The sequence below is a fragment of the Dermochelys coriacea genome, chromosome 20 (assembly GCF_009764565.3).
Source record: "Dermochelys coriacea isolate rDerCor1 chromosome 20, rDerCor1.pri.v4, whole genome shotgun sequence".
Taxonomy (NCBI): domain Eukaryota; kingdom Metazoa; phylum Chordata; order Testudines; family Dermochelyidae; genus Dermochelys; species Dermochelys coriacea.
Window position 1 is genome coordinate 2,445,477 of NC_050087.2, and position 16,417 is coordinate 2,461,893.

The following is a 16,417-nucleotide window of genomic DNA, read 5'->3' on the forward strand; positions in this document are numbered from 1 at the left end:
GACTAACACGGCTGCTACTCTGAAACCAGGCAATGGCTTAGCTCAGTCCAAAGAGCTGCAGACAGGGGAAGGAAGATCACATGCCATGATGCAGCACTCCCCACTGGCCAGCTGAATGGGCTCCCGGGTGATGCCTGCTTAGTCCAGTAGGCTATGAAGCGACAATCGCTGAACTACCCCCATGCTGATGGCAGGACCGTGGCTGCCTGGCTCCAATGCACCCTCTAGTGATTCACACTGACCACATAGCCCCAGAAGGGACCCGGAGGGGAAGAGCCCGGTTACTGGATTCCTAGGCACCCCAGAATGAAGGGCGTGGTAGAACTGTCAATCTCTGCAGCCCCGTGGGGTTGAGAGCCCTTGGGATAACAAGGAGCTGGAGCCCAGCCTGTCATTCCAAGAGCACTCGTCCGTTCCTGCCCTGCTGTGCACACGCTCCCGCACACTCTTCTAAACCAGGACGCAGAAGAAGCCGGCTCCAGGGCTGGTGGCGACTTACACTGCACAGTGCAATGGAGTAAAGGGGTTTCCTTCTAGGTACACAAATGGATTGTGTTCAAGTAACAATTCAAGACAATCTTCATGTCCTGCAAAGAGGGAGAAAGGATAGTGGAGCGGTGAGCTGGACAGCATCCTGGCAATCATCTCTCACCCCGGGGAGACTGATACCGGAGGGAAGGAGACTTGCATGGAACTAACACCCCCCCACCAGCCCTTTGCTCCTTCCAAGGCCCAGGGAAGCCATCGAGGGCGCAAGCAGGAAGAAGTTTTTTGCAGTCTCCTGTGGGGTGAGATCAAGCTGGCTGGGTGCCTTATTTAAAGGAGGGGAAGGCAAGCGAGCGCCATTCGTCTGAAATGTGAAGTCTTGGCTGCTGGCAGTGGGATACCTGACTGCACTCGAATAGCCTGGTGCAGCATGATAAGAGATGATACCCGTCCAGCTAGCAGGGCAAACCTTCGGCTTCTCCTCTCGGCCAGAGAGAGATTGTTCCCCTTTATTGTTTAATGGTAAAACCCTGCTGCATTTTCAGACATTTTGAAGGCCTGGTCTACACTAGGTCAATCCACCTATGTTGCTGCAGAGTGCGAGAAATTCACACCCCTGAGCAAAGCAGGTAAGCTGACCTGGCCCCAGTGTAGACAGCTGTTTCTTCCATCGGCCTCGCTACTACCTGTCGGGGAGGTGGGTTAACTACCCTCCTGGGGGTGTAGGTAGGGCCTGCGCCGAAGCGCTATCACAGTGGCACTGTAGCATTTCAAGCGTAGACAAGCCCTAATTCTGCCCCAGTTGTTGGCCTCTTGGCTGAGTTTGCCAATGCACAGGGGCTCGGGGACTCCACAAGGGGGTGGCCTGCGTGTTGCGGATACTTGGCTGCCGACGTCCAGGATTTCATCTCAAACCCTGAACAGTCAGATGGCAATGACATTCTGTCACTCCCAACCCAGAGGGGGGAGGCTCTGTGAGCCTCAGCATCTTATTTACAGTAGGGCCCCCAGAACAACAGTCTTCTATCCATGGCGAGATTAGTGCTGAATGAGGAAGGGCTGTTTTAGCTGAGATCCCTCTTGGTCTGCAATAGGTATAAGGCAGAGAGGACGGAGGGGCGTCCTGGCTCTTAGGTTCTTACCGCTGTATGAAGCCCAGTGCATCGGTGAGTAGCCGCTGTAATCCACCACAGAGTCCAGAGGGTCAGTAGAGAGCGCTGCCTGCAGCAAGGTCCTCAGGATTTCTGAATGCCCACATGCCGACGCAAAATGGATAGGGGTTCGACCCTTGAAATCCCGACACAATACAAAGGCATCGTGGTCCAGCAGGGCTCCCAGGCAGTCCTCACACCCAGTCACCGCCTGTGCCGGGGAAAGAGCAGCCACGGCTGTGAGGCGGTGCCTCTGGCCCAGCAGGAAACCGCTCCACACGCCCGGCGCAGGCAGTTACAGTGAACGTGGCTGGATTTACACAGGAACAGCAGAAGGCACCATGCCGAATGTCAACTCCTGGCTCCACTGCCAGGGGGCGTTAGAGTTTCCTCAAAGAAAAAAGGTTGCCGCAACTTTTAAAAATATTGTCCCTTTGCCTAGTTCTCAGAGGAGGCTGAACTGTTTTGGCTGAAATTTGCCCCAAAAATTCAGCCTGAGGCAGACGCCTGGCATGTGAAATTTCAGCCCAAAGGGTCAAAGTTGGGCAATGTTATAAGTAACTGAAAACAGGGTCTTATAATGGAGAGTGTTGGTGTCACCAGCCCTTCCTAGGACAAAGCGACTAGCAGGAAACCCAGTGAGAGAAATCCCAGGGCCCACATTGAGCTCTGTCATGCTCACTCACCCCTCGGTGCAGCGCAGTCCTGCCTCTCCTGTCTGCTGCGTCTGCTGTGGATCCCTTCTCCAGCAACAGATGGACGCAGTCGACGTGGCCGTTCATGATCGCCAGCATCAGTGGGGTTCTGCGGGGTGATTGGGGGAGCACAGGAGAAGGATGTTGGCTTGGGAAGGGCAGTGAACATTTGCAAGTTTAAATCCCTATTTTACAGGACTCCTGGGTTCTACCACAGCTCTGGGAGGTCAGTGCTGTCTAGGGATGAGAGCGCAGGGGTGCTGGCAGTCAGAACTCCTGGGTTCTATATGAACTCTGGGAGGTCAGTGCTGTCTAGGGTGAGAGCAGGAAAGGTGGGGCTTGGAGCAGGAGGACTGGGAGTCCTGAGTTTTATTCCCAGCACTGCTTCTGATTTGCTGCATGACCTTGAATGAGTCCTTTTCCTTGCCTCAGTTTCCAATTTCTATAAGATAGGCTGGAAGGGTGTTGGGAGGTTTAATTCTTTGCAAAGCGCTTTGGGAAGATCCTCAGGGGACCATCACTGATCATTCTATGCGGCCATTTGGCATGCCACGCACTGCTCTGGGTCAGGAAGGATATCCTCACGCAGACAATGGATATTACGGAGAAACCAGAATGGACTCACTGGCCATGGATGTCCATAACGTCGGTGATATCCGCCCTCTCCCCGTTGTCGATCAGAAGGTGTAGGGAATCTGTGTTCCCACAGGCAGCTGTGAGACATACACAAGGGAGGGAGGAGTTACAGAGACATGCACAGTGTTACTGGCCATGGGAAAGCAGTAGACATGATATACCTTGATTTTAGTAGGGCTTTTGACACAGTCTTGCATGACACTCTCATAAGCAAACTAGGGAGATGTGGTCTAACAAACTACTATAAAGTGGGTGCCCATCTGGTTGAAAGACTGTACTTGGAAAGCAGTTATCAATGGTTTGCTGTCAAACTACAAAGGCGTCTAGTGGGTTCCCATCGGGGTCAATCCTGGTCCGGTACTAGACAATATTTTCATTAATGACTTGGACAATAGAGTGGAGAATATGCTTAGAAGATTTGTGGGTGACACCAAGCTGGGAGGGGTTGGAAGCACTTTGACGGACAGGATTAGAATTCAAAACAACATAAATTGGAGAATGTATCTGAAATCAACAAGATGAAATTCAATAAAGACAAGGGGCGAAGTATTACACTTGGGAAGGAACCATCAGTTGCACATGTACAAAATGGGAAATGACTGCCTAGGAAGGAGTACTGTGGAAAAATATCGGAGGGTTAGAGCATATCACAAATTGAAAACGAGTCAACAATGTGATGCAACTGAGAAAAAGGACTAATCTCATTCCAGGGTGTATTAACAGGAGCGTCTTAGGTCAGACACAAGAAGTAACTGTCCTGCTCTACTCGGCACTGGTGAGGTCTCAGCTGGACTGTGTCCCGCTCTGGGCGCCACACTCTAAGAAAGATGTGGACAAGCTAGAGTCTAGAGGAGAGTAGCAAAAATGATTTAAGGTTTAGAAAACCGGATCAGTGAGGAAAGGTTAAGACTGGGGATGTTTAGTTCTGAGAAAACTGAGGGCAAGTCTAAGATGCACTATGCTGACAGGAGAGTGCTCTCCCATTGGCATGACCACTCCACTTTGTGGAGAAGTGTAAGCTGTGTCGGTGGAGGTGTGGACAGCGCGAAACTTGCGTTGCTCGGGGATCTTTTTCCAGCCCCGGAGTGATGTACGTTAAATCGAAGCAAGCAGTAGTGTAGACCTGCCCTTTGGGGGGAACCTGTTAACAGTCTACAGATATGCTGAGGGCTGTTCTAACGAGGACGGTGATCAATTGTTGTCCATGTCCACTGGTGGTAGGACAAGAAGCAATGGGCTTCATCTGCAGCAAGGGAGATTTGGGTTAGACGTTAGGAAAAACTTGCTAACTCTAAGGGGAGTTAAGTTCTGGAGTGGGCTTCCAGGGGAGATTGTGAAATCCGCGTCACTGGGGCGGTTTTAAGCACAGGTGGGACAAACAGTTGTCAGGACAGATCTAGATTTACTTGGTCCTGCCTCAGCGCAGGGGGCTGGACTTTATGACCCCTTGAGGTCCCTTCCAGCCCGACATTTCTATGACTATGAATCTATAGATCAGGCTACAGCGTCCTCTTTTAGAAGGCCCAGGTATTCCTGTAGGCCCTCCGGGGCAACAGGTAATTGGTCACAGGACCCCGCTCCTGCTTGAAGGGGCCAGTCACCCTGCCACATCCCCTTTCATGACCTCAATAGGAGCCATGTTAAGTCCCTCCGAGCCAAGCAGGCTGTCTGTGGCCCTGTTGTGGGTCAGGCAGGGGGAGGCCTGGGCTCTGAAGGGCTGACTCCGCAGCATTAAGAGTCCTGCCTGAGATTTGTGGTGCTCAATCCACTGACCAATTCAGCAGAGGTGCCTTTCCACTCCCACCTGCAGCATGGAGTGGCGTCCACTTCTTCTTCTTCTCCTTCACAAGGGCGGAAGCACCGTGGCTGGTGAGCACCTCCACGCATTCCGTGGAGCCCCTCTCCGTGGCAAGGTACAGTGCCGTCCGCCCTTTGTGGTCCCGCACGTCAAGGTTCACGAGGGTTTCGGCAAGTGTCTTTAGGGCTTCACAGTGACCGTTATAGGCCTGCAGGCAACACAGAGCATGTCCCCTTAGGAAAGGAGGAGCCAGACACATGCTGTCCAGGAGGAAGGGGCAGTAAAAATTCTCTACCACCGTTATAATGTAAGCTCAATACCACACCGACCACGCTCCCACCACCCCAGCCAGGGCCAAGGTGCACGCTATGGAAGGGACAGTGTGAAATACCCCATTGTCCTCCTGCTGCTGTCCAGATTGCTTATGCCTCCCACTCTTGCCCCAGCTGCTGACACAGTAGCATACGACTGCCCGGCAGTTGCAATATGCTGATGTGTGCCCTTGTTTCCCTTGCGTGTAACTTGTCCACTGCTGCTGTGTAAATGCCACACGTTACTAATTCGAAATAGGCTATTCTCGTTTGAAAACTATCAAAACGAATTCGTCCTGAAAGCATGAATTATTGGGCTCAATACAGGGGTAATGGGGTTAATTTCTCCGGCCTGTGGGGGGGCAGACTAGATGATCTAATGGTTTCTTCTGGCCTGGAGCCCTGAATCTTTACGAAGAAACCTTGAAAAATTAGCCAAGCTTTAAAAAATTGAGACATTGCCCAGCTCCCCACAAGACAATGGAGAAGGGGATACAACCTGCTGACATCGGTCTAGACTGCAAACTCCCCTCCTTTCGTGTCTCAGACGGCACAGAGCACAATATCGGTGCTTAACCATGGGACAGCAGCCACTGTTTCAGAGCTTGACACCCCATGATCAGGCAGGAAGCCCTTGCCAGTGTGGTTAGCCCTACTGCACACATGGCATCACTGGCAGCAAAGTCAACCTTGTTTCTTTAGGAGTGACGTCAGGACAGTGTAGCCTTTAGTTTAATTTGGGGTGTAAAATGCACTAGGAGCAGGTGCGGTCTTTGGTGGCTCCTTAGAGATTAATGGAGATCCTCTCCATTGGTATGACCCCACAGGGACTTTACGAGTTTTATTAACACTGCAATCAGTGTAAGCCAAAATCACAGACTAGGAAACAAGATAAGAATACTGGCAGACGCTGTATCACTTCCACTCACCAACCCCCGGGCCTGTGGGTTCCCCTGAAGGTGAGATGAGTGTGAAGGTTGTCACCACCCTGCCAACCCGAGATCCCACTGAGAGGCGGGTTTGATTCTCTCTTTAGGCACCTATTCTCTACACCCACCTATGTCCAAGACCATATTTGATTAAGTCTTGGCCTCTTGTCCATATTTGCCATTCCTGCTCCCCAGTCTGGAGATTGTGAGCCTTTGCGGAGACAGACTTTCTCTATAAAGTGCAGTTAAGGAGTCTGGCTAAATAAAACCTTTACAGCACAAGATATATATTGCTAGAGCTTCTAACCCAAGGTTACTTACTAATGCTAGCTTCTATTAGGCCTAAGGCGGCCTTATGCAAACTATTATACCACTAGGCCTCAGATCCAGGCTGCAGGCTCACTACCAAGCCTATTTTCAAAAAAATTTTCAAGTTTCTTTGCTTATTCCTATTTGCAAGAGAACTTTAGTTTCATTTGTGCTAATTCAGCCAGCACGTGAACTCGGTCTAAAATACAGATGTTTATTTTCCTGATCACCTGAGCTCAGGTCATGGGTCAAAGGTCAACAATAGATAAACTTACAGCTAAGTGCAAAGGGCTGACTGGAATGGTGCTTTCCACGTCCTCCAGGCAGTTAAAAGACATTTCCAGGAGCTGCAACAAAACAAGTCATGGTAAACTCTTCAGGTTGTCCTGCTCCTCCATTCTGGCCTCCATGGACAACGTCACTAGTTGCTTGTGGGGAGCATCTGGGATGTGGGAAACCAGCCCCCAATCCACCAAAGCCACATGCTGGGAACCCGGAATGGAGAAATTCCTTTAATGGGGTAGATCTCCCCATTGATTTCACTAACAAGGTTGGAATGAGGGCACAGATATTTGAGTCTGATTCCTTTTAGAAGGGCGCTTGCCCTGTGCATTGGTGCACCCCAAATGGATTCCTTCGTCACGGGTGTTTAAAAATGGCCTCGCTGCCGTCTTCCAGGAGAGCATCTCGGTGTGTTTTTGAGATGCCCAGCACCACAGCAGCCCAGTGCAGTTGCTCACTGGCCTGCGGCTCCTCGGCTGAGGTTACCATCCTGTCTTTGGCAGCTGCCCTGAAATCCATGCACATCTGTGTGCACCAGTCATCAAATCTCCTCTCTGCTCCTCTCTCTTCTTTTTAGGGGAACTGGCAAGCACGGGTTTCCCTCCTCAGCCAGATCCGAGGGAGGGGGACTAGGAGCCCAAAGGGTTTTTAAACCTACAGCATAATCCCAGTTCCTTCCTCCCTTGTCACACAGCTCTGCCCCCCGCACATTCAGCTGCTGTGCTTGCCCCCGGCCACTCCCCAGAAGCCTTCTGCCATATTCCCAGATTCGGCTGGGGAGGTTGAGCAGAAACTTGCCCCCTATTTCTCCCTGGGAGGACTCTTCATTCGAGTCTCCTGTAAGCCAAAGGGCACCAGGCGGCTTCAACTGCCCTCCACCTCCGGCCTGCGTACCAATTCAAGGTTCTGTCTGTTGCCGTAGGCAGCTGCATAGTGGACAGCGGTGTATCCCTGCTTGTCCCGGAGTGACGCGTCCGCACCGTTATCCAGTAAGAACTCTAAACAACTGCAACAAGCACAGGGAGAGGAGGTGGTCAGACACGCACTCCCATGGATGCGCCTGCCGGGCCAGCTCTAAGCAGCAAGCACAGATTCTGTGCAAATGCCAGATCCTTGCTGCCCAGCACACGGGGCACGAAAAGGACTCAGTGCCCCCCCTGAAATTCCCCTTAATGGCAATGAGAGCGCCATGCCCCGGTACCTCAGCTAGTGAGGACTGGATCTGCCTCAAGGTACTTTTGATTCAAGGGCAGATCCTTATTAAAAGTCAGTCACTCCAATGCCAGCTGGAGATGCCCCCAGCGCGCGGGCTCGGAGGGTGCCACTCAGCTGAGAGCGGGTGGGGGAAATGACAGGGTTCCACCCATGCCATGGGACGGCAGCGAAATGGTGAGATTGGACGGACGACAAATGTTATCCTCGAGCAGGGGGTTGAGATCGGCCACTCACAAGAATGCCTCCTTCACTCTGGACTCCTTCAGTGGCTCTTCATCAGTGTCATGGCTGTTTCCTGAATGAGTCTCCGCTCTGAAAGATCACAAGCCCGCGTCAGCTGGCTGAGACAAAGCAAGTGAGGGGGATGGGGAAGCTGGAGCGACCCCAGGCAGCTCGCAAACGCCCGGACGCTTTCCACTCTTGGAAAGCCAGGTCCAGACCCACTACCTGCAGCAGCAGCCGCACAGCCCTGGACGAGCCTCAGTTCTGCCCTCTCCCGCCGCCACTCTAGGGTGAACATCGGTTCTTTTGGACCCATTTCCCGTTGCCTTCGTAGCAGAACTGTATTCAGCAACATGCGGGCCCAGCAGCATATGCAGGGGGCTTTGTTCTTCATCAGCAATTGTTTCTACCATCTTAAGACCAAGAGCTGAGCAAACCCCCCTCCTCAGTGGCAGGTCAGCATCGTCCTTATTTCACACGCCCAGAGGGGAAGCGACTTGCCAACATCCCACAGCAGAGCTGGGAGTAGACCCCAAGAGTCCACAGATAGCCACTGGCCTATCCTTCCTTTCCCTTACGCTCTGTGCAACACTCCTCCTCTTTAGAAGCCACCAGGCACCACCTCCCACCAGCTGGCGGGGGCCAGGGAATGGCCGGGTACCCATTCCAATCAGGAAGTACCAGAGACCATCCTGGTTAGGGCCCTGCCCTGTGATATCCAGCATCAGCTGCTACAGGAGGCAGGTCTCTCAGGGCTTTCCTACCTCCTGTACGTGTCCGAAGCAGCAGCATAGTGTAAGGGAGTGCAGCCTTTACAGTCCATCTCGTTAATACTGGCTCCGGCGGTGACCAGCGTCACCGTACACTGATAGCTGCCGTTGGCAGCCGCGTAGTGCAATGGAGTCCTGGGGAGGAGAGCAGAAAACGGGGTGAGGAATGCCGGCTGCTAGGCAGAGCGGCTACAAACCCAAGGAGACAGCAGCCTCACAATGGAGGACTCTGCAGAGATAGCTGTTGCTGGGCAGCAGCCAGGCCCAACTGACACACACACACACACACACACACACACACACACACACACGGCACAGCAATATGCAACCCCCCCAAGCTAAACAGCTCCCCTTGGGTCAGCAGCAGCTCTCCAAGAAGCAGAGCTGGGCTCCCATAGTGGGGGGAGGAGGGGACATGGATACGGGTGACTTCTGCTCTGCGAGTACCTTCAGCGCAGATCTTCCCAGCCAAAGGGGCTCGCCCGAAGACGGATTCGCCCCCAACGCCTGGCTCTCTGTCCCCCAGCCCTGGGGGCGCGATTGTTCACACAGCGCTTCTCTCTGCACCTTCACACAAGTGTGCCGCCATCAGGACTTACCTTCCAAATTTATCTCTCCTCCTCAAGTCAGCACCGCTGCTCAACAGCAAATTAAGACATTCAACGTTCCTGCAGAGGGAACGGAGAGGACACCTTCTGAGAGGGGCCCAGGTGAACCACGCAGAAACTGAACGCCATCCCTCTTACCGTCAGCATCACCCCTCTGGGACTGCTCTGCCTAAACTCTGCCGACAGCCCACTTTCACATTTGTAAGAGGAGAGAGCACAATCGAGCGCCTTGCCTGTCCCTACTGGCATGGTGCCTAGACGACCCACTATACTGAGGGCTGCCTGTATCACTAACAACTCTCCAGTTCTCCACGGAACACGCTCGTGCCTCAATTTCTCTCTTCTTGCTGCTCTGCAGCTACTGGAAATTGTATCTAGGTATTCCAGCCTGGCAGCGACAGGTAATAAAACTTGACCCCTGCCACTAGCATGATCTAGGCATTGGATTTCTAGGCACTGGATTTCTCTGACTCCTGACTGCTGTTCCCTGCTTAGCCTGACTTGTGGATTGAGCAGAGGAAAAGCACCACTCCCATAAGCCCCTCTTTCCCCACTGAGATGAGAGCTGTGCAACCCGCTCTGCAGTGCTAAGCGTTCTCCTTCAGCTCTGTGATATCACTCTGCAATGGCATGAAATCGAACTGTAGTGGGCCATGCGAACTAAACACACCGAGGAAATACAATTAGTTAGTTATTAATACTTCGCATTCACACTCTTCAGAGTGCTTTACAAACATGACCTGATTCCCCCTTACAGTACCCCCAGGAGACAGGGAACCATTTTAAACATGGGGAAACTGAGGAACAAAGGTAAGTGACTTGCCCAGAAGCACGGCACGTTCACAGCGGAACCAGGAATCAAAAGGTTCAGCTCCCAGGCCCTGCTTTGGACACTAGCTCCCATTTCCCTCCTAGAGCTGGGAATGGAACCCAGATGAGCTGACCCCCAAACATGTCCTGACCACTAGACCACACCGCCTACGTTACACACTGTGGTACGCAGAGGGGCTAATGAACTTGATGTCCCTGTGACAGGGCGAAAGCAGCTGCAGCCGCCTCTCCCTAGAGGGCTGGCCGGTCAGCCTGGCGTGATGCCCTGCCATGCCCCCGGGCAGGGACTCACCCTCCGGAAGCAGCAGCGTGGAGGCACGTCCTCCCGAGGTTGTCAGGCGTATTGATATCGAAACCCGCAGACAGCACGTGCTCGTTGCTCAGCGAGGAGACGATGCTGTACAGCTGACCTGCGGGTCAGGAGGCGGCGGGTCAGGAGAGGACTTGCCAGGCCCCTCCCCACCCAACACACCCGCAGCCCAGGCTACCCCCTCTCCTCTCCCCAAGCCACTGCAGGCTTTGCTCACCTGAGGAAAGTAGCTTACGACAACAGTCTGAAAATCCAAAGAGAACAGCTAAGTGCAGAGGGAACATGTCGTGGATTCCACGCCTGCCAACAGGGAGAGAGGGCAGATAGGAAAGGAACAGTCACAGCTCACTGCCCTCTGAAGCCCTAGCCCCAGCAAGCGGACAGTCCTTCCTCCTGGCCCCCCGACGTGGGGGTCTCCTGACGGTGGCTAGAAGCGCAGCGCGCATAGAGAAGGAATCCTACCCCACGCCAGTCTGCAGGGTCTCCCGGTCAGCTCTCCCTACCCTCAGCACGTTTTCTTCCCCACAGCAGCGGAGCCTAAAGCTAGACAGGACCATGAGATGAGTTCCTGTCTAAATGCAGGCCGTGCAAGTCCACCCACATCCACCCACCTATATCAAGCCCAGCAACTATAGTTGGATCAAAACATTTCAGTCCTCAGGAAAAATCAACCAGCGTCTCCAGTTCTCTGCCTGTGGCACGAAGGGCTACCCACGCCCAAGGCCCATAGGGGAGACATGAGTGATGATCCAGCAAGCAAGCTGGGTGCCATGCTGCAGAGGAAAGCGAAAACGCCCCAAAGTTCCTGCCAATCTGATTTGGGGGGAAATTACTCCCCTGCCCCAAATCTGGCGATTGGTTTGATCCTGGGCACATGAGCAAGATCCACCAGCCGGCAGCTAAGAAGGCTTCTCTACTCTGCCTCTGAGCACAGGTCTAACCGCTCCCGTCTCCAGCCATGGAGAATTGCTGATGCTTCAGAGAAAGGCAAAAAAACCCAGAATCTCTCATGTCAATTGCACATCAGGGGGAAAACTGCCTCCCACCGGATGAGCCCGCCCCCTGCTCTCTGCCCGAGTGCACCTCCCTTATCGGGGGTTCAGACTGGAGGCCTCCTCACCTTGCAGTGTCAGCACCATTCGTCATCAAAGTACTAATTAGCAGCTCGTGGCCATATCTAGCAGCAACATGGAGGGGGGTATTGCCATATTTGTCAGCACAGTCTATCTCGCTGCCTAGAAAAGAAAGCAAGAGGCAGCCGGCTCAGTGGGGAGTTTCTGGCCCAGGTAGCCCAAGACTTGCTCCCCGTTGTTCCCTGTGAAGGGCTGTGGAGCACTGCACCGAGACGGCATCACACTGCCGTTCTCCAGGCAGAAGGCCCAACGTAACTCTCCCGTAACCCTCGGATGAGTGTGTTACAGCCCCCGCCCCCGCTCCCCACACCCACGCACACCTCCAATGCCTGATCTGCAAAGTGTCTGAATCCATCGCAGCCCCAGCTAGGGAGCCCAGGCTCTTTAGCTCAAGCTGCAGCAGCTCCTGCATTTGGCTCGGGCGGTCCCCGGTTCAGCCCTGGCCACAGCAGCTGGCACTGGACTCAGAGGAAGATTGCCTCTTGTGGCAGGATCTAGAAGCGCTGACAGCTCTTTGGCTCTGAGCTTCCATGCGGCTGGAATTTCAGCTTGGTGCTCCATGAGATCTAAGATCTAGACCTAACATAAGGCTCCCTGTGCTGCCGACCGGAGAGGGGTATGGCTGTTCAGCTGGGGAACAGAGCTGATTTTGCGGGGGAGGCAGGGCACTTCATTCCCCTGGAAGATGCTATTAAACACTGACAAAGAGACAGACGGGGTGCCCGGGAGGCACCGGTTGGTGAGAGAGCTGGAGTGCAACGCATGGTAGGAGAAGAACATTAGCTCAGCGTCCAGCAAGACACTTACCGTTCTGTATGAGGATCTGAGAACGCGTAAACCGTCCGTGAATGGCAGCCATGTGCAAAGGGCTCTTCCCTTCCTTACTCTGCAGAGAGAGGGGAGGGGGGGAAAAACTAGCCAGCTGGTGACAACTGTCCCCGAACTCGGCAATCGAGGGGTGAAAGTTCCATCCGCCCCTGGAAAGATCCCATGTGTCTGGTTCTGAACTCCTCACACCCCACTGAGTTCATCCCGCCTGCCGCCCCGCACATCTTGTCTGCACGGTCCTGGCCCCAGCCGTGTACCTGAAAGTTCACGTCGGCTCCATTGTTCACGAGGAGCTCCAGGCAAAGGGCCCCATTGGTGGAGACGGCAGCAAAGTGCAGAGGGGTGAAGCCCTTCTCGTTGGGCTGATTGACGTTGGCGCCGTAGTTGACCAGCTCATTGGCTACGGCGTCCTGACCCATGTAACAGGCGATGTGAAGTGCAGTGTTCCCAAGGCAATTGGGTTCATCAATCTGCAGGAACGAACAGAGCCAAGAGACTTCAGGGGATCTTGGGTAAGGATGCGCTGGGATTGGCCAAGAAAAGGGAGGGGGGAGGGAAGCCCACTCTACAGAGAACCAGAAGCCATCAATCCCTGATCTCCTCCACACATTCCCCATCCATGCCCAACGAGTCACCCACCCACCGTTCCCATCAGTGCCTGGGGACCCCCTCAAGTCATCACAGGAACAGGAGCAAACGCCGACTGCTCAGCACAGGAGGTGAAGAAAAGTCCCAAATCCAACTGAAACAAGGGCCAAACGCTGTTCATTCCAGGGGGAATTTGGGTAGGACAATGGCGTTAACTCCCCTAACTCCTGGGGAAAGCACAAGTGTCCAGAGCCTCAGTTTTCCCTCTCTGGCTTCCAGTCCAGCAGCATCCCGCTGGGATCCGTGCCACCTCAGTGGGTGAGAATGCCCACTCACTACCCCCACGATAGCCAGAGAGTTTCCAGCACCCCCACAGATTTCCTTGACAGTCATCCATCCAAGTACTAACACGGCTGGATACGCCGCACGCTCTCCTGGGACACCTCCCAGCATCTGCCTACACCCAGTGCCTTCCTTAGAGTCCGCAGAGCAAGTGGAACCCGAGTCGCGCAGTGGCGCTGGACTGGAGTTGGCCATGTTCGTTTGCCAAGCTGCCATTGGCCTCACCTCGACTCCCAGCCTCAGCAGATGCTTCACGACCTCGACCTGGCCACTGGCTGCCGCGGTGTGGAGCAAGGTGTAACCCTTCTTATCCTTGCATGTGACGTCAGCTCCCCGGGCCACCAGCAGCTTCAGAACTTCCAAATGCCCTGAGCCAAGGAAACCGAAACTCAGGGCTGCAGCACCGCAACCGAGTTGGTGGCGATGGGGGTTTGGGGTCGATACACAGCCACCAGACTGGGACCCGCCATCACGTTCCACGGAATGGCCAACTGGGTGACCCAGAGGGGGAAAGATTCCCCATCCCCCAACCATGCCCTGAAGCTTGTTAATAAGGCAATTCAGATAGAAATGTCTTAGCTTGACTTCACTTGCTCCACGTGGGATGGGCAGGGGCTTTGATAAGTAGATCGAGAGCTTTGACTAGCCTCCATATCCCCCATTGAAATGTTACAACTCCCTGCAGTTCAGTCCTCCTGCCAGGCAATCCCACGGGCTGTACCTTTGACACCAGCACCAGCAGTGGGAGGGGACCTGCTTTTTCCCGTCTGCGCAGCACTGGCATAATATTAGCACCATCCCCCCCGTGCAGCGCCCTGTCCCTGGCCACAGCCTGCTAATGGCAGCAGGACTTGGGCCTGACAGCAGCATAACAAGTGGCACGAGGTTTCCCCTGACTGTCACTGCCCAGACTTTGTTCCCCTACAAGTTACAGGGGAGAGAAGAGGTGTTATGTTACAGGGTGTACCTGCCCTGTAGGACCCCCTGCCTCAGTTTCCCATCACTCCCTCTGGACTGCCTTTCAGGGCTAGAGTCTTGATGCCCAGGCTGCTTCCTTGGAGTCCTCCCAGCCCCTAATTCAGGGCTTTCCCCAGAAGCCCAGCTCCCTGTGGTCTTCCCACCAACTTGAGTTCTCTGCCCTTTTATGAGGCCCGGGGCATAAGAGGCCATCACCTGACCTCAGGCAGTCCTGTTCCTGAGGCCAGGAGGTAGCTATATGTGGCATAAGCAGCCTGACCAATCAAGGCTGGCTGGCCGCCCGGCCTCCAGGGGCAGGCCATCCTGTTACACCTTCATAATGTTTTTTGCATACAAAAGGTGCTACGTGCCCTCCCAAGTCCAGCATCTCCCCCAACCCCCTGCAACAACACGCTGATGGAAGAGTCCAGAAGAGGGTTCTCCTCCCACCGTGCCTGCCAGATCTCAGCTGGCTTTGTCCTTCTCCTCCAACACGGCAAACCACGTGATGCTGAATGCACCCAAGTCTGGAACAAGAGTGATCTGGAGCCCTGGCTGCCGAATGAACAGTCACACGGGAGTCAGGCCCGTGTATGCCAGCCCAGGTGCTGAATGACACCCGAAGAGCTTGCAGCTGCAGGGGGAGGGAACAGTTTTGGGGTACTATGTGCAGAATGGTGAGACAGGAAGAAGACCTACAGCTGTGAGCTGCCCCCCTCAACCCCCAGACTCACTGCCTGTGCCACTAGCTGTACCCGCAGGAGAGTCCCAAAAGGGGATGCTGGGGAACTGGGAAGTACCTGTATCAGAACAGGGCCAGATAACAAAGGGAGAGAGAGGCAAGGCAAGAGGGAGACGTACCTAGGAAGGCTGCCCAGTGGATGGGTTGACGCTCCTTCTTGTCACACGTGCTCAGGCTGGCCCCCTTGTTTAAGAGCAAGTTCACCATCTGGAGGAGAGAGGAAGCAATTAGAGGAACGGCTCCCACCAAATTATGCCACCCCTGCCCTGGCACCCATGAGAGCCTTGCGCTTTCTGGAGCGATGGGGCCCAGCTGGCCTCCAGGTGCTCCCGCAATTTAAACGTTTTCTAGAAGTAACGGCAGCCCCAGCCTGGCTGGCTGAACACGCCCAGCCGGGGATGTGGCCAGAGGAGATCAGTCATACCAGAGAGGGCTCCCTCCAGACTGGCGTGCTGGCATGACGGGTGGGTTCAGAGGGCAGGGAACGGATGCTGCATGTTGCGTGTCAATGGTAGATGATTTCTCTCCCTGTCAACCCCCGGCTCCTCACTGCCCCGGCTGAGGATCCTGCCCATAGAGCGCATGCACCTAAGGACGAAGCACTTTCCCCCCTCTAGCCTGCAGCTTAGCAAGGCTTCACGGCTCCCCCTGTCTGCATTCTGGTAATGCCTCCAGGCTCTGATCAGCCGCAGGGCCCCACTGTGCCAGGCGCTGCGCACACAGCATGGAACACAGCCCCTGCTCCAAAGAGCTCCCAAACCAGGAGCTCCCAGGACAGATGGCTGCAAACAAAGCAACTTGGCCAGGGCCCCAAGCTTGTCAGTCACTGCGTCATTTCCACAGTCTCTTCCCTCGAGAGATCACTCTCACTTCACAGATGGGGAGGCCGAGATGCCAAGGTCACAGAACCAGACTGAGAACCTCCAAGTCCCGAGCGACTCCTCTCTCTGGACCATCTGCCCGCACCCCCTCAGGGAAGAAGACGCACGTGCGCACCGGGAGTGATGCTCCCAGCACCCCCTCACCTCAATGTGGCCGCTGTGCACGGCGTGGTGCAGCGCCGTGCGGCCTGTGCGATCCGCCACGTTGACGCTGCTTAGCAGGGGGATGATGGCCTCCGCGCACTTGGTGGCTCTGTTGGCAGCGGCAATGTGGAGCGGCGTTTGCCAGTACTTATCGCGGGCGTTGATGTCCGCCGAGTGCTTCAGGAGGAGGTTAAGTGCCTTCTGCCAGGACAGAGAAAGGGTGGCTGTACCCCACGCCAGAGGGGGCAG

General features: G+C 54.5%; 1 protein-coding gene across 1 annotated transcript in view; it reads right to left on the minus strand.

Moving 5' to 3' along the window:
- The window catches only part of ANKRD52 (ankyrin repeat domain 52), a 53,501-nt gene that overhangs the window by 21,263 nt on the left and 15,821 nt on the right, over positions 1 to 16,417 (minus strand). The window contains exons 5-22 of the mRNA XM_038378222.2: positions 16,169 to 16,369; positions 15,263 to 15,350; positions 13,670 to 13,812; positions 12,772 to 12,984; positions 12,494 to 12,572; positions 11,674 to 11,788; positions 10,771 to 10,853; positions 10,536 to 10,653; positions 9,404 to 9,472; positions 8,799 to 8,939; positions 8,047 to 8,124; positions 7,492 to 7,603; positions 6,591 to 6,662; positions 4,773 to 4,974; positions 2,958 to 3,045; positions 2,324 to 2,441; positions 1,629 to 1,848; positions 500 to 587 (exon numbers count right to left, since the gene is read on the minus strand). Coding sequence (XP_038234150.1) covers positions 500 to 587; positions 1,629 to 1,848; positions 2,324 to 2,441; positions 2,958 to 3,045; positions 4,773 to 4,974; positions 6,591 to 6,662; positions 7,492 to 7,603; positions 8,047 to 8,124; positions 8,799 to 8,939; positions 9,404 to 9,472; positions 10,536 to 10,653; positions 10,771 to 10,853; positions 11,674 to 11,788; positions 12,494 to 12,572; positions 12,772 to 12,984; positions 13,670 to 13,812; positions 15,263 to 15,350; positions 16,169 to 16,369 — 2,228 coding nt within the window. The remainder of the gene's footprint in view (positions 1 to 499; positions 588 to 1,628; positions 1,849 to 2,323; positions 2,442 to 2,957; positions 3,046 to 4,772; positions 4,975 to 6,590; positions 6,663 to 7,491; positions 7,604 to 8,046; positions 8,125 to 8,798; positions 8,940 to 9,403; positions 9,473 to 10,535; positions 10,654 to 10,770; positions 10,854 to 11,673; positions 11,789 to 12,493; positions 12,573 to 12,771; positions 12,985 to 13,669; positions 13,813 to 15,262; positions 15,351 to 16,168; positions 16,370 to 16,417) is intronic.